At 34.0% G+C, this 23,300-nt stretch overlaps 1 protein-coding gene across 7 annotated transcripts in view; it reads right to left on the reverse strand.

Moving 5' to 3' along the window:
* Nucleotides 1-23,300, reverse strand: part of DOCK7 (dedicator of cytokinesis 7) — a 216,361-nt gene that overhangs the window by 147,637 nt on the left and 45,424 nt on the right. For all 7 annotated transcript variants that reach the window (XM_065872784.1, XM_065872822.1, XM_065872816.1 and 4 more), the window contains 5 exons: nucleotides 22,377-22,457; nucleotides 20,111-20,276; nucleotides 15,638-15,780; nucleotides 11,466-11,559; nucleotides 10,630-10,792 (listed from right to left, as the gene is read on the reverse strand). In XM_065872784.1, coding sequence (XP_065728856.1) covers nucleotides 10,630-10,792; nucleotides 11,466-11,559; nucleotides 15,638-15,780; nucleotides 20,111-20,276; nucleotides 22,377-22,457 — 647 coding nt within the window. The remainder of the gene's footprint in view (nucleotides 1-10,629; nucleotides 10,793-11,465; nucleotides 11,560-15,637; nucleotides 15,781-20,110; nucleotides 20,277-22,376; nucleotides 22,458-23,300) is intronic.

Genomic DNA, 23,300 nt, shown 5'->3' on the forward strand with positions numbered 1-23,300 from the left:
TTTTATTTTCAAAGTCATCATGTGAGCTAATTTTACAACTTCCTCAGTTTAAAAACTACTTTTCTTGCTAAAATTCTAAACTTGAATAACTATAAAGGACTAATAACTGTACATTTCTTAAATGCTGTAATATTAATTTCAAAACTAAAATTCAGTCAGTTCAGAGTACATGTGAAAATCGATAACATGAATCTTAAAACTGATACTTCATTTTGCTACAAAATAATTTGGAGTAAATGTTTGGTATGCTTTGTTTATGAAGCCAAATGAAGCAGGATGAAATACTGTACTGAAATAGATTCACAGTCTTATATACAGTAGATCATAACTGCTAAGTCATATTGACTTTAAATATCAAGTACTGCTGTAGCTTAACTTGTTTGTTAACTTATCTGTACTGTATACATATTTTAACACTTAATATTGTGAAAACAAATAATTTTAAAGGGATCTTGTCAGAATACAATAAGAATGAATGTATTGGTGGCATCAAGTTAAAGTTTTATCATTTATTCCCCCTGAACACAGTGTGAGTCTAATACTTATGTGTAGGTTTTCAAACAATTAAGAATCATAACAAGTAACTAAATGTTTAAATAGTCTGAGAGATGTTCATGTATGTTTCCAAATTCAATAAAGACTCAGTCCCCTAAATTATAGAAATTTTAATCCTTGTAGCTTTTTTTTTTTGGCTGTGCCAAAGCATGCAGAATCTTAGTTCCCCGACCAGGCATCAAACCCGTGCCCTCTGTAGTGGAGGCATGGAGTCAGGGGAAGTCCAATTCTTGCAGTTTTTATTGACATCCAATAGAAGTATGATTATGTTATTTCTAATTTAAATAATTTAAATTCTAAATCCTCAAGAATTATTAGAGGATATTTTGACCATAGTATCACTTGTCAGTATTGATTTTTAAATACGTTTTTAAAGAAACTACCAAGGAGAAATAAAGTCTTGAATTAAATCCAATTTTTAAAGGTTAGTGCCCAAGCTATACAGTGACTCACATTAGTCAATAAATATTCAGCATTCTGTATGTTAAATTATCCAATATATGTCATATATATTTTTACTGTATGATACATGCAAATATGGATGATCTATGTGGATCCTACATAAATATTTTGTTCCAAAAAATACAAAAGAATAAAGGCAAGAGTAGGTTTTCTTTTTTTCAGAACCACATTCAAGCTGTCCAAATTGACTTTTTAGAGCAAGAATGCCAAAATGGCTTAAAATAGGAAGCTTTCAAATGCAAAATAATGCATTATTTAATATACCAATTTTTGTCTCTGTTTTCCAATTTTTTATAATTCTCACACAATATGTTTCATTTTGTTCCATTTAGGAACATTGAGTTTTTTTCTGTATATAAAGCTCAGATTGAGAGAGCATTCTGGTAGAGAAAGAAAAAGGATTTTTTTTCTTTATGGTTCACAAAATTGTGTCCTTCTGTCCTCACTAGTTTGCCAAAAGTGTTCTAATTGTACCACTAACACAACTGTCAAATCTAGTGACCTCTTAGACCACATTCCCTTTGGTTTCTCTACTACTTACTAATAACAATATTCTTTGCTCAAACTTGACCTTCACTTTGCTTCCACAATACTACTATACTCTCCAAGGATTATCTCCAACTTGAACCCATCTTTAAAGCCCTAATCCATCCTAGTCTTAAGCATTGTGGACCAATGGACAATATTCAGTCATCTCTTCTACTCTGACCCTCAGAAATTCTATCTACTCTCATGGACTCATCTTTTTCCATGAATAAAGTTCCCAAATCTACATATTACTCCCAGATCTCTCTCCAGTTCCCCTTCTTCCATTGCCTACCTGCCATTTCTCCTTTTGATATCCTATAGCCTCTTCAAACTCAATTTATCAAATAACAAATTCATCAATACCTTACAGCCTCTGCTGGTTCTCCCTTTTACCTTTTCACACTCTCCTCCTTATTTCTCTCTCTTTTTTTTACATCTTTATTGGAGTATAATTGCTTTACAATGGTGTGTTAGTTTCTGCTTTATAACAAAGTGAATTAGTTATACATACACATATGTTCCCATATCTCTTCCCTCTTGCATCTCCCTCCCTCCCACCCTCCCTATCCCATCCCTCCAGTTGGTCACAAAGCACTGAGCTGATCTCCCTGTACTATGCGGCTGCTTCCCACTAGCTATCTACCTTACGTTTGGTAGTGTATATATGTCCATGCCTTATTTCTTTATATATATTAATGGCACTACCATGCTTCCACTCATAAAAGTTTAGAACCCAGGAGGCATCTTTGGCTTTGCAATTAACTTTGTGTACCACCTCTCCTCTACCATGACTTGCATATCTCGTTTAGCTGTGCCCTCACAAGAATGTGTACCCCAATTACAAGAGCATAAGCCTACAAAGCAAAATCCAAATCTCTTCCAGGTGTTCAAGGATTTCTATAATCTGACGCCAAAATACTTCTTTAACCATTTCCTGCCCAACACAAACCCTCAGATCTAATTAAAATTATTCACTTTGAAACATCCCCTGTATACTTTCCTAATGCCATTCCATTTTCCTAGAATACCTCTCCACACCTTTCTGCTTGGCTAGATGCTATTTATACTTCAAGGGTAGCACAGAGGATCTCACTTATTCCACAAGTATCCTAGTAAATGGAGGCCCTTCCTCTGAAACCTTGCAGCATTACTGTCTGGACCCCTTCAATTGGCACTTTACAAGTAAAGACAAGACAGAAGAATAAATCTGGCAAATCATAACACTAAAAATAGTGGAAAATAGTAATAAAAACCCCAACAGCACCAAAGATAGTCAATCTACTTGATTTTAGTGAATTCCTACAGAATTTCTATACCAAGAGTTTACTCTGAACTAGTGTGAATTTTACTGAGAGAAAGTATATACATTTCTCATGTAGGAGTTACCTACTGTAGTATAATCTATTTAAATCCTGCCATTTCACGCTTGTATCTTTTCTTCCTAATAACTCATGGAAATCAATTAACTCATTCATTAATCAAAAATGTATTCATTAATCAGTATTTGAGTATCTACTATTTACCTCCTTATAAAACCTATTCCAAATATGTATTGTTACATATTCTACATTCTGTTACAGAATAATCAAATGTCCTTTTGTTTTTCTCCCATAACTAACAACCACAAACATTGCACTTATGCATGTACTACAAAGTGATCAAATGCTGGCCCTTTTATCAAAGTCCAAAGTGTTTTCATGGCAAATCAAATAGGGCAAAATTACTCAATTGGTGTGAAATGAGCAGTTCAAGGTCATGAAAATAGGATTAACAATCCCCCTAATAAGCCTTTATAAAATGAGGTTTCAATGACATTTTAGAAAATATAAAATCAGAGATTCCATCTCAAATATAAAAACTGTTTTCCTAAATTCATATGTTTAATCCCAAGAACAATCATACATCTAACAAAATGATTACATTTATTTGACAAAGCAATAACCTGTATCTTTAAAGATGTAAGGCTCTGTTTATCTTCAAATAGGCAACTAAGCCTCAGTTTCCATATCCCATATATATGGGAATAATAATAACTCTGTCAAATCTACTTCATGGACCTGTAATTATCAAGTAAGATACTGTATTTGAATGGCTGTATGAACTACAAAGTTCTAAACAAATGTATATACTTGCAAAAACTGGATCTTGGGTATCACTATTCACATCTCTTTAAGTAAATACTCCGTACAAATGCTTCCTAACAGAAAATACTCTAACTCTCAGGACAGGGGAACAAAAGTGCTCTCCTCACATTCTGCTGCTGTTTCTGGAATTTTACTCCTTCCCTTCGAGTCTGAGATAACACTCCACCATGTTCAAGCCCCTAGTTAAAAACTCCTGGGTGGCTATGTTAAAATGTTAGAGAACAGACCTCTCAAATCAAGAATTTTTGTAGTTAAAATAAACTAGGACCAATTAAATAGTATAAAAGCCAGAGTGCTATATCTAGGGCAAAACCAAAACAGTGGAGTATGGCAATAGTTTGTGACATCTATGAAAACTAAAAATAAAAACAAAGACCAACACTCTCTAAAGCAGAGAACCGAAAACTTGAATGGAAAAAAAAATACTCCTTAATTTTCACTGAAATTTACACTTCCTTAAATTTTGAATGCAGGAAACTAACTATACCAGTATTAGCAATACATGAGACTTTGTCATTAATAGAAATCATACATGACTTTATATCACAACTATTGCAGACATCTTAAAACACTGTTCACGCTTATTACTACCTAGAGAATATGGTAGTTTTTAGACCTGCAGCTAGATCTTGTTATTTAATTCATTAATAAAGAAACATATCACAACTTAAAATCTTGATAATTGTTATTTAATATAATTGATTTCCTTTGTTATCCTATGTATTTCATTTTATACATTCAGAAAGATTATTCCCAAACAAGAATCAAAGGATTCACAAGACTGCCAAATGGTATTAAGAACCCCAACTCTGAAGGGAGACCTACCATCATATGATAACCTGGTTTAAGAAACATGAATTACATGGCTCTCATGTCATAATATAAGTAGTATAGTCTTCCCTTGGTATCCAAGGGGAGTGGTTTCAGGACCACTGAGGATACCAAAATCCATGGATGCTCAAGTACCTTATATAAAATGGTTAAGTGTTTGCATATAACCTATGCACATCCTCCCACATATTTTAAATCATCTCTAGATTACTTTTAATACTTAATACAATGCAAACACTATGTGAATAGTTGCCAGTACACAGCAAATTCAAGTTTTACTTTTTAGATCTTTCTGGAATTTATTTTTCCAAATATTTTCAATCTTCAGTTGTTTGAATCTGCAGATGTGGAACCTGCTAATATGAAGGGCCAACTGTACACATTTACTTTGATTGACCAAGCTATTACTAGAAACAGAATTTTAGGGAAAAAATTCAATCACTATACAATAAACTTATTAAACTACCCAGGAGAAAACTGATACAGGGTAAAATTATAAAGCATTTATAATTATAAATTATAATTATAAAACATTTCAAGTGTTATTGGGGCTAATTTTTTTTAAGTTCTTATCTGTTAGAAATACATAACTGAAGGACTGACTGGTGAAATGATATGATGACTAGGCTTCATTTTAAAGTATTACAGAAAAAAAGGAACAGGTAATAGATGAAATAAGAATGACAATGGAGGTTAATTGTACTATTCTATATACTTTTGTGTATGTTCGTAATTTTCCACTATAAAAAGTTTAAAACTATAATCAGGTTAATGTCACAGATAATATAGGTTTACTAAGGATTACTGAGAGATGAATGGGGGTGTATTACTAACTGCTAACTAAGGTCCGGATCAAAATGAACCACATCCTTTCATTTTGTTTCTCAGTGTCACCAAGTCTGAACCACTGTATTCATTCTTATATTCTTGGTAACAGCATATTTGCTGGATATGGTCTTTCTACGAAATGGAAGAAGAACAAAGATATGAAAGTTCAATAGGTGATTACAACTAAGGCTATTTGGGGGAAAGAAACTAACTCTTAATAGTCTCACCAAGAATATCGTGCTCTACGACATATCTCTTAAAAACTGGATGTCAATAAAACACACGGGCATTTGCTTAATTAGATGTACCATGATCTTTTAACTCAAGTGCAACAGTGCTCATCAAGTACAAATTTGGAACATGAGTAGCATTACACACAATCTACTACCTAACTTTCAAGTGATTTCAGATATTCAACAAAAAAATTTTTTTCCATGAGTAAGAAAGTTTTTTATTTGATTATCTTAATGTAACAACTGCACTAGCATTTCTTCTATGATAGAGTGATAACATAAGTATTTTCTTGATAAAGCAAGCAATTGATATAAATTATCTCCACTTGTTTTGCACAATAAGAAATATGTTATTCAGTTCCTAATTGCTAAAAACTACCATGTAGGGCTTCCCTGGTGGTGAGTGGTTGAGAGTCCGCCTGCCAATGCAGGGGACACGGGTTCGTGCTCCGGTCCGGGAAGATCCCACATGCCGCAGAGCGGCTGGGCCCGTGAGCCATGGCCACTGAGCCTGCGCATCTGGAGCCTGTGCTCCGCAACGGAGGAGGCCACAACAGTGAGAGGCCCACGTACCGCAAAAAAAAAAAAAAAAACTATCATGTATCTGTGCATTCTCATTTACCCCTATAGAGGATTTGAACAGATCAAGTCCCTTCTGTGTTAACACTTTAAAAGAATAAGTGAACAACCACATGTGGTGGGGGAAAAAAAGACAGACTTTATTTGAATGTGAAAATCTCTAACTTTAGGTATAGCTTAGTAAAGATTTTTTTAAAACAAATCTCTTTGAGAAAGAGGGAAGAGATATGGGGACATATGTATATGTATAACTGATTCACTTTGTTATAAAGCAGAAACCAACACACCACTGTAAAGCAATTATACTCCAATAAAGATGTTAAAAAAAAAAATCATGTGTAGAGGAAAACTAAATGGTTCTTTTGAAATAAAATATTACAACATTAAAAAAAAGAGAGAAATCTCAATAATATCTGTAAAAGCATATTTTAATGTAAAACATAAAAAATTAAACCAAAAAATATATATTTTTTACATACATATCCTTTTAGATAGCTTTTTCTAAATTATTTGATAACTATAAAAATTGGAAGCAATAGGTGTTAAGTAATAGGAGATCTGCCACTTTCAGAATACAGTCCTCCCTACGATTTCTCACTTGTCAAATGTTTGCGTCAATCACGTCCATTCATTCTCCCTCTACTCAGACAATAATTTTTTTAATATTTTTTATCCCTTGAAACCCTTTAAAGTACACTCAAGTTTACTACTAAAAATAAATACAATGTGCAAATACTTTCTTAAAACTCACACTAAAAATGCTTAAATTCCTGTTTTTTCAGATAGAAATTTGAACCCTACAGTATGTCAGCTCTGTCATCTATAAAACAGGGATAATTGTATTGGCTCTGTGCAGGCTGCTGTGCGGAGTTAAAGAGATAATGGCTATATATAAACTAAAAGGAGTCCTTGTGTCAACTTTACTTTCTTTTTTAAACATCATTCACTGGGAAAATGTACACATATAGATTGCATAATGCCTACTAACACGTATTATCAGAAATCACTGCTTACCTTGAAACATACCTTGAAACATGCCTCAGAAGGTAGAAAGAATTCAAACTGAGCTAGAAGAGTATTATTGTGATCTAATACAACAATTCAGTCAGCAAATATTTATGGAAATTTATGTAAAATTTTATGATATCTGTGTGTCAGCTGATATCTGCTGAGTATATCTCCTTCTGTCATTCTAAAATTATTTCTACCTATGCTAGATTTTCTAGATAAGTGAAAGGTTTTTTTAAAAATTATAAATTCCTAAAAAATATTAGCTGCCTGAGACTAAAATTTTTTCACAGTTCTAAGTAGAATAAGCAACCTATACGATTTGGTATTCAGGTCTCACTGGACACTGAAGGCCCAAGTAATAATACAAAAAAGGCCACTAGTGACTTTGATAACCTTCCTTTTTAAAATCATTCTCTTAGCCAATTATACCCCAAAAGCCCAGTATCCTTAAGCTTTCAAACCAATCTCTCTCAAGTTGTGTAACGATTGGGTAAATGTAATGTAATAAAGCCAATGATAATAATAATGACTAACTTCTATCAAGCATATAATATGTGCAGGTACTTTCCTACACCCTAATCCAGGAAGATACTAAAGGCTCTCAGTATAATGAGTAAACCAAGAAAGAAAAAAATATATAGGAGATAAGAACTCCATTGCAAAAGAAATGCAAACAGAATTTCTAGGAAAATGGTGAATAGGCTCTAAGATGACAACTGTACAGTAAGCCTAGTGAGCCTAGAAAACTTCCCCTGCTATACTAACTTATAATTTAGTTGCAAAGGGACCAAGGAAGGTGCAAGAGAGGAAATAATTGATAATATGAAGCTTTACAGAGCTGACAAGTATATTTTTTTTCTGGATTTATGCAAGTATATGTATTTTTTTAAGGAGGAGATATCAGAGTTAAACCTTGGAAAAGAATCAAGAAATAGCAGCATGAACATGCTATTTAGAAACAAAGAGTAAAATACCAAAAGAAGGATCAAAGAGAGTTACTAGTGACTGACAATAAAGATTAGACAATGGCATAGGGAAAAGTTGGTAGGAATAAGATGAAGGACCTCTGTTTTTAATTTTAAGCCTTATGGAACTATGTGAACTTTAAGTATATTCATATAATTTGTTTAAAAAATATAAATATGTAAATAAATAACAAAGGTAAGTAGGAAAATGAAAGGAAAGACCCCTCATAGTCCACAATTCCATTTTCCCTGTCTCTGAAATAATCCAAGCAGAGGAAAGACAGATAAACACAAGTTAGGAATGTTCTAGATGAGATTCCTGTACTAGATAAGAGAGAGTTGATAACCTCTAAATTGTTCAATACAAACCTTGGATCACTTCTTTATTCCATGTCCTTTTAAATAGTTATATATATAATTTATAGGAGAATACTTATATTACCTGTTTCTTTTGAAAAAGCAGTATATATTTTCTTCAGCCTATCTTCCAGGAATTTTACTCACACTATGTGCCAATCACGTGTAATGCTTTGCGCTCTGTACCCTCACAAGAGAAGACAGGTATTATCATCTCACATTTTATTAATAAAACTGAGTGCCAATAAATTGGTAACTTAAAACAAGTTACTTAAACAATAAACAGTGGAGTCAGAAGTCACACCCATATCTGCATGACTCTAAATTCCATTCATACCACTGTACAATGTCTTATTTCTTAACTCACTGAGTAAGTATTTACTGTGTGCTCTCCATGTGCTTGTACACTATTCTAGATGCTGGAGATAAAGTGGTAAACAAAACAGACAAGTCCCTGCCCTTTACAGTAATTACATTCTAATGAGAAAGAGAAAAGATGATCATATAACTACATATTACAGTGCCAGATAATGATAAATACAAGGAAGGGTAAAAAGCTAGAGTAGGGACGCAGCAGATCTTTTTAGTTAGGGTGACAAGAATGTCCTGTAAGCAGATATATGTCTGAATAAGGAATCAAGTCATGTGACTATCTGGGGAAAAACATAATAGGCAAAGAGAAGAAAATAAATCAAAAAATCTTAGGCAGAATTTTGTTTGTTCAAGGATGAACAAAAAGGCCACTGAGGCTAAAATGAGCAAGACAGAGATTAGTAAGATATGTTAGAGAAAGGCAGGAGCCAGATCATATAGTCTTATAGACTACTATAAAAAAATTCATTCTTGTTCTGCTTATAATAGAAGCCACTGGAGGGCTTTAGGCAGAGGAATAAATGATCTTATTTATATGTTTTAAAAATCTCTCTGACTACAACGCTGAGAATTGACTGAGGCAGGGGTAGAAATAAGATCAAATTTTAAAAGGTACACAAAATTCGAGATCAGCAGCTGTCCAATATTCTAGCCTCTAGTCCCATCTGACTATTGACCATTTGAAATGTGGCTCATCTGAACTGAGATGTGCTTTAAGTGTAAAATACGCACCAGACTTTGAAGATTTTTAGCAGGAGTGAAAGAAAAGTAAAAGAATTTTTTACATTTATTACATGTTAAAATACTATTTTAGATATATTGGGTTAAATAACATGATTAATTTCACTTGTTTCTATTTTTTTTAATGTAGCAACTATAAAATTTTACATTACAAATGTGGTTCCCATTATATTTCTATTTGACAGTGCTGATCTGGATGGTAACTTGACTAGAATTTTAAAGGTGGAGGAGGTACAAAGTATTGGATTTGGGATTCATTTTGAAGCAGAGCCTACAAAACTTCGTGGAGGAGTAAATGTGAGGAATAACAAAAGGAGAGAAATCATTTTGATTCCAAAACTTTTGGCCTCAAGAACTGGGTAAACGGTGGTGAAATACATTAAGATGGGGAAGTCTAGGCAGAAACTTATGTCTGAGCGGCCCTGTTGGGTATCCCAGTAGACATGTCAAGTCATGGTCTCAGCATTCACAAATAAAGGAAGCCTCATTTATAAAGAGTATATCTAAATGGTACCCCTGGAGTTATGCAGGTTCGGCCTAAAAGCCTATCCAATAACCTTGTGTCAAGTATTCTCTGAGCAATGTAGAATCACCAGATATTGTTTATTGTTAGAACATAGTGCAGGCACATACATATGATTCATGTGTAATGCTAGATTCTGCTAATAAGAACACATGAGGAAATACAGTAACTAAGAGTTCAAATGTTTTAACCTAACAACCCACAATTCAAACGCTAGCTCCAACACAGTAAAGTATAACCTCTTTATCCCTCAGTTTACTCACTTCTAAAATGAAGGTAATACCTACTTCAAGCTATCAACATTAAATAAGATAATGTATGTAAGGTAACTAACATTATACCTCTTGCACAGCAATAGCTTAATACATTACAGCTATTAATAAAATCATGAAGAAATGGAATAACAAAGCTACAAAAGATTTTTGAAGAGTTTCATTCTCTATTAATATTAGAATATATAGTATCTTATTTCAGAATTCTCCAAAATTAAAATGTGCTACCTGTAAGTAGTGTTTGGAACATAGACATCCCTTGCAGGAAACTCCAAAATTTCTCTGGTAGGTCTAACTCTACTGTCAGGGTAAAGCTTCACTTGAAGCAGCTCTGGTGTTAGGCAATAATGGGGATTTTCAGGTGCAGGAGAAATGTCTATCTTCAGCTGAGCTGCATATAAAAATACATTATAAAAACAATGTAAACATAATAAATAACAACTTCACACTATCAGTATTTTTGGAAGGATTTAGATCCTATTTTTGCAAGAAGTCTGGGAAGAAAACAAAATTGCTATCATCTCAGATCTCTGAATTATTTCATCTTATCAAGTCTCAAACTTACAAATTACTAATACAGACATAAAGTAATAAATGCTTACTGAATGAATGAATGGAAAGGAAGAAGAGGGGGAAAAAGAAGAAAAAAACCAGAGGGATCTAGTATAGAAACAAGAAAACATTTTGAAGATTAAATGATTTACTTTAAATTTGGTAGATTTCAAAATAGTTTTACTCTGGAATGGTTTGCTCTGATCATAATATGAATCTATTTCTGAATATCTACCATTACATGTATTTTTTTCCCTCTAGAAAATAATTTTAAGCCACAATGTTATTCATCATTCTCATTTCCGTACTCAAATTATCAAAGGTACTGAATCCTGCATCCAAACTGTTAGACTACATGAGAGCAGAATAATGAAATGAAGAAGGCTGACAGGTCTTGAGCACAGAAACATGTATGGGCTAGATAACTGGAAAAAGGAATAGATAATTATAAAAAATACAATTATTAATGATGATAATAGTTGTCATCACATTTACACAAAATCTTAAAATACCTGTAATAGGTCTTAGTCGTCGTAAAACAGAAGATGGCCTTCTCATATCAGCAAGGAATTTGTATAGATCTTCATCACTTAAGCGATCTCCTTCCTAATTTTAAAAATAGAGGAAAAAGTATTAGATTTTAAAAATATAGTACATTGAAAATAAGTTTATACTGCCTGTTAATAATCCTGCCCTTCTTCCTTCAATTCAGTCTGAATGAAAAGTAAAATTAAATTAATACAATTATGATTAAAAATAAATATGCTAACCTATTTTCTTCCTTCTTGCTTACAAGTTGTATTGAGCTATAATATTGCTATCTATTTTTAAATTTTATAGATTTATTTACAGCCCATTATCTGTGTTTATAAGGGGTTACAGGGCACTCTAAAATATAGAAAAAATGATGCAAGTTAGAGGGAGATAAAGAGAAGAAAACAAGAATATAGACAGAAAACAGACATATATGTATGTGTGTGTATATATATATATATATATATATATGACACTCATAAATTTGTTACACTTGAGTTTTCATTTGTCTTTTCAACTTTATATCACCAAATTTCTTAAATGCAAAATATAGAGCATTGGCTACATTTGAAAAAGAAAAGAAAGAAGTAACAACAAAAAACTACTCTTAAAAAAAACAAGACAACTATCCCAATAATAAGACCAGAAAGAAAACTCTAAAAAGACCTCAATCAATGGGGGAAAAGAGACAAAAAAACCGAACCATATCCAATTAACAAAGAATTATCAATTTAAAGTAATATTTTTTCTTACAGTTAAAATAGGTAGAGATTGATTTTATTCTTTTATTCAAAAGTCTTTACATTTTATTCATCCAAACCTCCTGCATTTGACATCTTATTATTTTTAATGCATAATTCATATACTGTCTTTTTATCCTATTTGGTAATAAACATACTTAAGCCTCCTTTATTACTGTGAGCTCACCTTGAGCCAGATCTCATTTGTTCACAATTGTATTCTAAACAGAATACAGAACTGATCTTCTTTTATGCCATTATTTTAAAAAGTGATTTTTATTTTCTAAGTGTTTGGAGATTTTTGTCAATACTTTTATAAATGGTTTTTAGTTTTACTGAGTTATAGTTAGAGAATCTGACTTCAAGAAGATTTTTTCAGTGATCTAAATATACAATTAATTATTGTAAATGTTCCATCAGTTACTAAAAGAGCATATTCTCTCCTTTTGAGTACAGAAATGAATACAGATCTTCAAATGGTCCTTATTTAGAATACATTCAAATTATCTCAAGATTCAATTATTTCTGTCTACTTCACTTGTTAAACTGATTATATCAATGGCCTCCATTCTTTACTCCCTGCCTGTTTCCATGCCTTTTGTTGGGTGGGACACAATTCTTTCCCCTGGGCTTGGCCACGAGACTTGTTCTAATCAGTAAGCAAACATGATACAGAGACTTGAAAAGCATTTGCGTAAGTAAGCTTGCCCCCTCTCTGGAACTTCTGTCACTGCTATAACAACATGACCAAGCTGGCCTGCTAGAGTATAAGAGTGGAAGCTGAGACACATGGAAAAGGTCTGAATCATTTCAGTTTTCCCAGCAGAAGTCAGTCTAGATCAGTTGACCCCAGTCAATCGCCAAACATGTGAATAAGCCTAGCTGACACTCACCCCTCCACACTGCATGTACTGCTATGTACTCCTGAAGCAACAGATAACTTCTATACATGTCAACAAATAGAACAAATGTCCTTAAAACTAATGTATGGATTTAATTTTTGTTTTTAAATCTCTATGTATTTCCAATAATTTTGGCCTGACACATTTCAAATCTGTACATAAACACTCCTGATTACTATATCCCAATCATGGACAGTAATCTCTCATTTAAAAAAAAAAAAACCTGGGGACTTCCTTGGTGGTCCAGTGGTTAAGAATCCACCTTCCAATGCAGGGGACAAGGGTTCGATCCCTAGTTGGGGAACTAGGATCCCACACGCCATGGGGCAACTAGGTCCGTATGCCGCAACTACTGAGCCTACACGTTCTAGAGCTCGTGTGTCACAACTAAAGAGAAGTTCGCACCGCAACAAAGAGCCTGTGCATCACAAAAGATACCGCATGCTGCAAAGAAGATCCCACATGCCACAACTAAGACCCGGCACAGCCAAACAAACAAACAAATAAATAAGTAAATAAATAACCTGCCTTCTGTATCTCATTTAGGAGAAATTGTACCTTGAATTCTACTTTATTAAAATTGTAAACTCTGCTTTTTACTTAATATGCACTTGCCTGATGCATAATATCCTAGCTATTTAAAAATACTTATAAATATCATATATGTTAATAGTTAAAAAATTATAGAACTGTACAAAAGTCAAGTGTAAATGCTTTCCATTGCTCCATATTTCCAGCAATCATCCTTTTTTAAGTTTTCACAATCACTTTGTTCCAGTTTCCAGTTACCAGTCTCCAACAGTGTTCAGTACATGATGAATGCTCAAAAAATATTTGTTGAGGGCTTCCCTGGTGGCGCAGTGGTTGGGAATCCGCCTGCCGATGCAGGGGACAGGGGTTCGTGCCCCGGTCCGGGAAGATCCCACATGCTGCGGAGCGGCTGGGCCCGTGAGCCATGGCCGCTGGGCCTGCGCGTCCGGAGCCTGTGCTCCGTGACAGGAGAGGCCACAGCAGTGAGAGGCCCACTTACCGCAAAAAAAAAAAAAAAATTTGTTGAATAAACAGGTGGGTGGGTGGATGGATGACTTACTGATTTAAGTTTATAATACTAGTTCAATAATAAAACATGCTGAAGAAAAAAAAAAGCTGTGGAAATAGTGGCAGAAGTGATATACCAGCTGAAGACGAAGAGAGAGAGAAATGTTACAGCCACAAGGTTGTGTCACTGTAACAAGTAAATCTACTGTCCTGTTTCCATAGCTAAATGTGGCCTATCACCTCATCCAAGTAACACTGTGGCCTTTTCTAGATTCTTTCTTGCACTATTATCCATTATAAAAAGACCCTTACCACTTCAGACCCTTCTCACCTGCTTTATTTTCCATTTGAGTCTCTCAGCGCAGCTGCCTGTAAATGCTACTGATATATAACTGTAGCATTATACTAGACAGCTAGCTGTCAAATCATAACACATCCTGCCCTAAACACCTTGCCCTCTCAAGTTATAAGGTGTCACTAGGCCAGGATTTTCCCCTCTTATTTAGAATAACACCACAGAAGGAGGAATTCTGAGGCAATACTTAGCATTTTCCTTTAATCCGCTCCAAAATACATGCATAGTACCCTTCTCCAGTTTATCACACTAATACAAATTTTCTTCCATCCTTAAAATGTTCTGGTCCTCTGGTTACTTTAGACAGACTTTCGAAATTTTCTGATCCTGATTCAGAGTATAAAATTCATTTTACATCAAAATCCAGTAGCACATACACCATGTATGCACATATGGACAGGTATGCATGCACACAAAAATTGGAGGGAAAAAGCCTACTGAAGCAATATTTAACTTCACTAAGTGCAATGCACTATTATTTTTCTATTCTACTGGTTTGTTTGTTTTTTTTAAGCTGGGTGTTATCTACTAAATTTCCATTACTATTCCATTACTATTACTGGATCATGACCAGCACTTGAAAACTACTGATTTGACTCAAGTACAGGAAATATACTTGCAAAGAACAGAGTATCTTTGATCAAGAACTTTTTGGACCTATAAACTCACCTATAAAAATAATTTTAGCACAAAAATGCACTACTAGAGCCTGAAATTTCTATTCTATATACCATGAATGTGGTATGTTAGGTCAAAAACAACTTGAGTGGGGAAGACAGATATAACCACACACCTACTCTAAGAAAATCCATATAATATCAATGCTTAAGAAAAGTTAAAATATTAAAATTAAGAAATAGGATACAGATGTGGATGATTGATTTGGAAGCATTACTAATCAATGCCAACATTTAAATAAATATAATGATGAAAAAACAGCTATAATATTATTTTTTATTATATTTTTTATTTTTATTCTTAATTTTTTTAACTTGTTAAAATCACAATCAATTACTACATGTACAGGTAATACATGGAAAATTATGATTTTTCTGAAATCACAAGAAATTTAAGTACGAATAGCCCCCTAGAATTCCTCCATGACAGAACAATACCTGCTTAAAAAAATTTGTCACTGTGAGAGTAGCAGGTCGAAAGCTGGTCAAGTTACAAGAATCATCTCCACTTGTTGTCCTTTCAAGTGATCTTCTGCCAACCAGACTAGAATTCCTCCTCTCTGACCAAGACCCCTTTCGTTCTACCAAGGAAAAAAAGTAAGACATTCATTTCCATAATATTTAAAATGTGTTTTAAAGCAGTCCTCCAAACACAGGAAAATAGCCACTAAAGTTGAAAATTATCCCCTCAGCAATACTGATTACAGCAGAAGAATTTCACTTCTGGGGAGAGCTGTAAGGAAGCATTACACCTAAATCTTTGGGTTCTCTTTAAAAACGTCTCCAGTGTAAAATAAGTCTCTACCACACAAAGATTATGCATATAACCCAATATGAGCTATGAAGAACAGCTATAGAGGAACTATGTATTTACTAGGAAATAGGCACACAATGCAAATTTTGGTCACCATATAATGGCCCCTCAGTCTTAGCACTTGAGCTTGAAAAAGAATTTAAGACAACTTGCGTTCAAAGTCCTTGCAAGATAACCTTATAATTCAAAACCAATAGAGCAACTATGTTGTAGAAAACAAACAAAACTATAAACAAGCTAGACCTAACAGGCATCTACAGAATACACCACTAAGCAAAAGCAGAATACACGTTCTTCTCAAGCACAGACAGGAAATTCTCTAAGACAAACTATATAATAAGCTATAGAACAAAATACAATAAATTCAAAGGGATTCAAATCATATAAAATATGTTTTCCAAGAACACTGGAATTAAGCTATAAATCAATAACAGAAGAAAATTTGAGAAACTCATAAACATGTGGAAGTTAAACAGCACACTTCTGAATAACCAATGGATCAAAGAGGTAACAAGGGAAATTTTAAAACATTTAAGATATAGGAAAATGAAAATGCAAAATCCCCAAACATATGATATATCACTAAAGAAGTTCTCAGAGAGAAATTTATAGCTGTGAATGTTTATATTACAAAAAAAGAAAGATCTCAAATCAGTAACTTAAGTTTACATCTTAACAAACTAGAAAAAGAAGAGAAAACTAAACCCAAAGCAAGCATTAGAAAGGATACCAAGGGAATGTAAAGTGATACAGTCACTATGGAGAACAGTATGGAGGTTCCTTGAAAAACTGAAAATAGAATTACCATATGACCCAGCAATCCCACTACTGGGCATATACCCTGAGAAAACCATAATTCAAAAAGAGTCATGTACCAAAATGTTCACTGCAGCTCTATTTACAATTGCCAGGACATAGAAGCAACCTAAGTGTCCATCGACAGATGAATGGATAAAGAAGATGTGGCACATATATATAATGGAATATTACTCAGCCATAAAAAGAAACGAAATTGAGCTATTTGTAGTGAGGTGGATGGACTAGAGACTGCCATACAGAGTGAAGTAAGTCAGAAAGAGAAAAATAAATACTGTATGCCAACACATATATATGGAATCTAAAACAAAACAAAACAAAATGCTTCTGAAGAACCTAGGGACAAGACACAGACTTAGAGAATGGACTTGAGGACACAGGGAGGGGGAAGGGTAAGCTGGGACGAAGTGAGAGAGTGGCAGGGACATATATACACTACCAAATGTAAAACAGATAGCTAGTGGGAAGCAGCTACATAGCACAGGGAGATTAGCTCGGTGCTTTGTGTCCACCTAGAGGGGTGGGATAGGGAGGGTGGGAGGGAGATGCAAGAGGGAGGAGATATGGGGATATACGGCTGATTCATTTTGTTATACAGCAGAAACTAACACACTACTGTAAAGCAATACTCCAGTAAAGATGTTAAAAAAAAAAGAAAGGATACCAAAAAAGACAACAGCTAAGTGGAAATAAATGAAATAGAAACTAGGAAAACAATAGAAAACTAATCAATGAAACCAAAAACTGATTCTTCAAAAAGATAAAATTTTTAAAACTTTAGTTAAACTAATGAAGAAAAAAATACATAGACAGGGGACTTCCCTGGTGGTGCAGTGGTTAAGAATCCACCTGCCAATACAGGGGATATGGGTTCAAGCCCTTGTCCAGGAAGATCCCATATGCCGCGGAGCAACTAAGCCCATGCGCCACAACTACTGAGCCTGCATGCCACAACTACTGAAGCCTGCGTGCCTAGAGCCTGTGCTCCACAACAAAAGAAGCCACCACAATGAGAAGCCCACACACCACAATAAAGAGTAGCCCCTGCTTGCCACAACTAGAGAAAGCCCTTGCACAGCAACGAAGACCCCATGCAGCCAAAAATAAATAAATTTATTAAAAAACAAATACATAGACAGGACTCAAATTACTAAAATCATCACTACAGCAGACCTTAGAGAGAAAAAGGATTATACTACAATACTATGAATAACTGTAAGTCAACAGTTAGATAACAATTAGATAATTTAGATGAAATGAACACATTTCTAGAAAGATACACAGTACTGAAACTGACTCAAGATGAGAGAGAAAATATGAATAGATGTATAACAAGAGATATAATTAGTAATGAAAATACTTACCACAAAGAAAAGACCAAGCCAAGGTGGCTTCACTAGTGAATTCTTCCAAACTTTCAATGAAAAATTAATACCAATTGTTTACAAATTCTTCCAAAAACCAGAAGGAAAAAATCACAACTCATTTTCAATGAGGCCAGTATTATTACCCTGATACCAATAACAGACAGAGATATTACAAGGAAGAAAAACTACAGACCAATATCCCTTAGGAATATAGAAGCAAAAATACTAGACAAAATACTAGGAAACAGACTAACAACACATAAAAAAAAATTATATACCATGACCAAGTGAGACTTCTCCCAGAAGTGTAAGATTAGTTTAACATCCAAAACTAATCAATTAATGCAATAACAGCATACTAAAAGACTACAGGGCAAAATACCATACAAATCATCTCAATAAACTCAAAGAATGCATTTTACAAAATCCAATATCCTTCCATGACAAAACCACTCAAAAAGTTAGGAATAGAAGGGAACTGCCTCAAACTACTACATTACATCTATGAAAAACCTATAGCAAACATCATACTTGATAGTGAAAGACTGAGTGCCTTCCCCCTAAGTTCAGGAACAAGATGAGGATATCCACTCTTGCCATTTTTTTTAATATGGTACAGGAGGTTCTAGTCAAGATAATTAGAAAAGAAAAATAAATAAAGACATCCAGATGGGGAAAAAAAAAAAGTAAACTTATTTTCATTTGCAGATGACATGATCTTATACATGGAAAATCCTAAAGAATCCAGAAAAGAAAAAAAAATTAGAATTAATAAACACATTCAAAAAGGTTTCAAAGTACAAGGTCAATATTCAGAAGCCAATTGTATTTCTATTACTAAAAATGAACATTAGGAAAATGAAATTAAGAAAACAATCCATTTAAAATAGCATCAAAAACCAATAAAATACTGGGATGCACATTTAACAAGAGAGGGGCAAGACTTGTACACTGAAAACTACAAAAGATTGTTTAAATAAATTTTTAAGATCTAAATAAATGGAAAAACATTCCACGGATTGGAAGACTTAATATTGTTATGAGGGCAACACTCCACAAATTGATCTACCAAATCAATGTAATTCCTATCAAAATTCCAGCTGCCTTTGTGCAGAAATTATCACCTGACCCTAAACTTCTTATGAAAATGCAAGAGCTCAAAATAGTCAAAATAATCTTTAAAAAAATTGGAGGACCCACTATTCCCAATTTCAAAACTTACTGCAAAGCTAAAATAATAGAGATAGTATAGTACTAGCATAAGCATATATATCAATGGAACAGAACTGAGAGTCCAGAAATAAAACCATATGTCGACGGTCAATTCATTTTCAACAAGAGTGCCAAGACCATTCAATAGGGAAAGAATAGCCTTTTCAACAAATGGTGTTGGGACAACTAGATATCTACATAAAAAGAATGAAGTTGGACCCTTACCTCTTACCATGTACAAAAATTAACTCAAAATGGACTATACCCAGATGTAACAACATGTGTGAACCTTTCAAACATTATGCTAAGTGAAAGAAGCTACTCACAAAAGATTACACATTGTATAATTCTATTAATATGAAATGTCTGGCATAGACAAATCCATACAGACTAAATAAATTACAGTTTGGTTAGGTTTGGGGACTTGAGGAGAAGAGTGACCACTAAGGAGTATGAAAGTTCTAAAATTAGATTGTGGTGACATTTGCTGAACCTTATGAATATAACAAAAAACACTGAATCATACATCTTAAATGGGCAAACTGTACGTATGTAAATTACATCTCAATAAACCCGTTAAAGGAAAAAAAGAAAACCCTTTTAATGTCTCACTACATTGCAAAGCTTACAAATATAACAAGACTATATAAGAAAAAGAAAAGCATTATACATGTAAAAATATTTTATATAAAACATTCTCACCTCCAGTGCTTATTTCCACCTCTGTAGAATCTCTTTCCAAACTCCCAGCACTGCTAACAATATTCATTAAATGGATTGCAGTCCAAGCAAAAGGCATGCGATACTTCCCAAGTCTTTGGCAAAACTGATCAGCTTGACTTTTCAGCTTCTCCAATTTTTCCTTATTCTGCAAAACAAAACTTTATACATTATATGATTACATTCAAAGAAATGAATTAAAGGCTATTTCATAATATATAAAGGAAAATATAAAGGTTAAGAATTCTCAATTCTCAGCAAAGATGGAAAAACAATCTGTACCTTTCAGAGATCAATTAACAGTATATTATCTTTACTAAGCAACCTCAACCAGTTCTACAAATGTATGTGAAAGTCTTTAAAATTTCTGTTTGTGATGATCTTATGTTGGGAGAAAAGAAAGGACAGCAAGAGTCAAACATGTTTATGTACTGAAAGTACTATTTTATGAAAGGAAACATAACCTAGACAACAGGTTCTAGACACGAACTGCCAACCACAAAATATTCTAGGCTACGACTTATTAAATTTTATTTTTCTAAAAAAGATGGAAGCAGTTGGGCCATTCTGACATAATCACTAACTTATGACAACTATGAGGTGGGACTGGGGGTCACAAATAAACCAACAATAAATAAGCCCAGAGCTGTAATAAAAGAAGCAAACAAAAAAAGTATGACAAGAGGACTAAACCCTGGAAAAAGACCAATGATCCAAATACCACGTGCTTATCTGGAAGACATCCTGAGGCTGGCTCAACTTTTAGGCTATCCTTGAAACAAACACTAAGGTGGCCTGCAATAGCCAACCAATGGTCCAAGGGTGAAAACCTACACTAAAATCTCTCACATACTATTTCCATATAGGATATTGGTAAGGTATACTCAAATGGCAGTGTCCTACCTTAGGACTCAGGACTGAGAAAAGATGAAGAAATAGCTAAATGGTAGGACTGTTTACTGCTGTATCTATTATACCTTCAAAATAGGTTCTTGCTTTAAGAGTACTTAAAGAGAATTAAGGACCCTTATCAAGCATGTGAATATGTAAGAGAAGAGTGAAGTAAGCTGCAATTATACACCTATGAACTTCATATAACAGAGCAATTTAATTTGTAAAATGACGACCTGGGGAAAGCCAGAATAGTTTAACCCTAATTTCAACCAGATATCCAGGAATCAGAGAATATCATGTGCTCAGATGCACCCATATTAGCAGAAAACACTCAATTCTTGTTCCAAATCTCAGAAAAATAAAAAGCAAAACATTTTCTAGATTGTGGTGATTTGTCCAATACTCCTCAAGCACACCTCTCCTGGCTGTTTGACGTATTAAATCATGTGTTCAAAGATCCAAAAATCACCTGCTATGCTGTTTTTTTTTTTTGGCTGCATTGGGTCTTTGTTGCTGCGCGCAGGCTTTCTCTAGTTGCGGTGAGTGGGGACTGCTCTTCGTTGCGGTGCAGTGGCTTCTCTTGTTGCAGAGCACGGGCTCTAGGCGCGCGGGCTTCAGTAGTTGCAGCACGCAGGCTCAGTAGTTGAGGCTCGCGGGCTCTAGAGCACAGGCTCAGTAGTCGTGGCACATGGGCTTAGCTGCTCCACAGCATGTAGGATCTTCCCAGACCAGGGCTCGAACCCGTGTCCCCTGCATTGGCAGGCGGATTCTTAACCACTGCGCCACCAGGGAAGTCCTCACCTGTTATTCTTATAACTAACTCAGGGTATCTGGAATTTGGTACCAATTGTTCACCTATTATTTTTGCTTTATAAGTTTATCCAAATTCTAGAAATTAGTTATCTGATGGCAAAATGGAGATTGTATTTTCTATTTTTACCATATTTCCTAATTATCTGCAGCTAGACAGAGGCCCAGAATACTTCTGCTTTGCTAGAAAAAGTTCCATCAAAATCACTATTTTGCAAACACAGGAAATTTTTTATTATTTAGGAATTAAACTGAACTAATTTGATTCTTTAGGAATCCATTAGCTTGGGGTGAGGGAGATTTTAAAGAATAGCATAGCACATGACTCAAGCTAGGTACTGAAGGATATAAAGAAAATGGGTAGGCCAAGAGAAAAAAATGAACTAGTAGTAAAATTCTTTAATATGCTCTGTATAGTATTCTCCCAAATTATAATTTCGGAGATTAGAGATTGTTTAGGGTTGGGTTTGGGGGATCTGAGGAGAATGGAAAGTGACTGCTAATGACTATGAAAGTGGCAGAAATAAGAGGCATGACATTCTACCTTGGTGGCATCTGCTTCTTTGAAAATCATATATGGTTCTGCACACTCTCCAATGTCTCCTTGCTGTAGCACTTTTTCTAGCTGTCAAAGACAAAAAGAGTAAAGATTAATTAAGCTTAAAAATAAAAGCAATCAGCCTGGAATGTAAGGATGGTACAAAATACAAAAATCAATCAACATAATACACCACATTAACAAAATAACAGAAAAAAAACACATGACCATCTTAACTGATGCAGGAAAAAGAACTGGACAATTCAACACCTGAATGAACTTAGAAAAGAAGAAAGCTACCTCAATATAATAAAGACCATATATGAAAAGTCCACATTTAACATCATATTCAATGCTGAAAAACCAAAAGCTTTTCCTCTAGAATGAGGGAACAGGATAAGGATGTTCACTTTTGCCAATTCTATTCAACAAAGTACTGGAAGTCTGAGCCAGAGCAATTTGACAACACAAAGAAACAAAAACATCCAAATTGAAAAGGAAGAAGTTAAATTATCCCTATTCACAGACAACATGATCTCTTATATAGAAAACTCTAATATTACACACACACACACACACACAAAAACTTGTTAGAACTAATAAATTCAGCAGAGTTGCAGGATACAAAATCAACACACAAAAAATCAGTTGCATTTCTATACCCGAGCAATGAGCAATTCAAAAAGGAAATTAAGAAAAAAATTCCATTTACAATAATATCAAAAAGAATAAAATACTGAGGAATTAACCAAAAAGGTGAAAGATCTGTAATTTGAAAACTATAAATAGTTAGATTTTCTACAAGGGTGCCAAGACTATTCAATGGGGAAAGAAAAGTTTTTTCAACAAATGATATTAAAAGATACCTGAATATCCAAATGCAAAAGAATAAAGTTGAGCCCTTACATTATATTATATACAAAAATTAAC

Source organism: Phocoena phocoena, chromosome 1 (assembly GCF_963924675.1).
Source record: "Phocoena phocoena chromosome 1, mPhoPho1.1, whole genome shotgun sequence".
In the NCBI taxonomy this organism is placed as follows: Eukaryota; Metazoa; Chordata; class Mammalia; order Artiodactyla; family Phocoenidae; genus Phocoena; species Phocoena phocoena.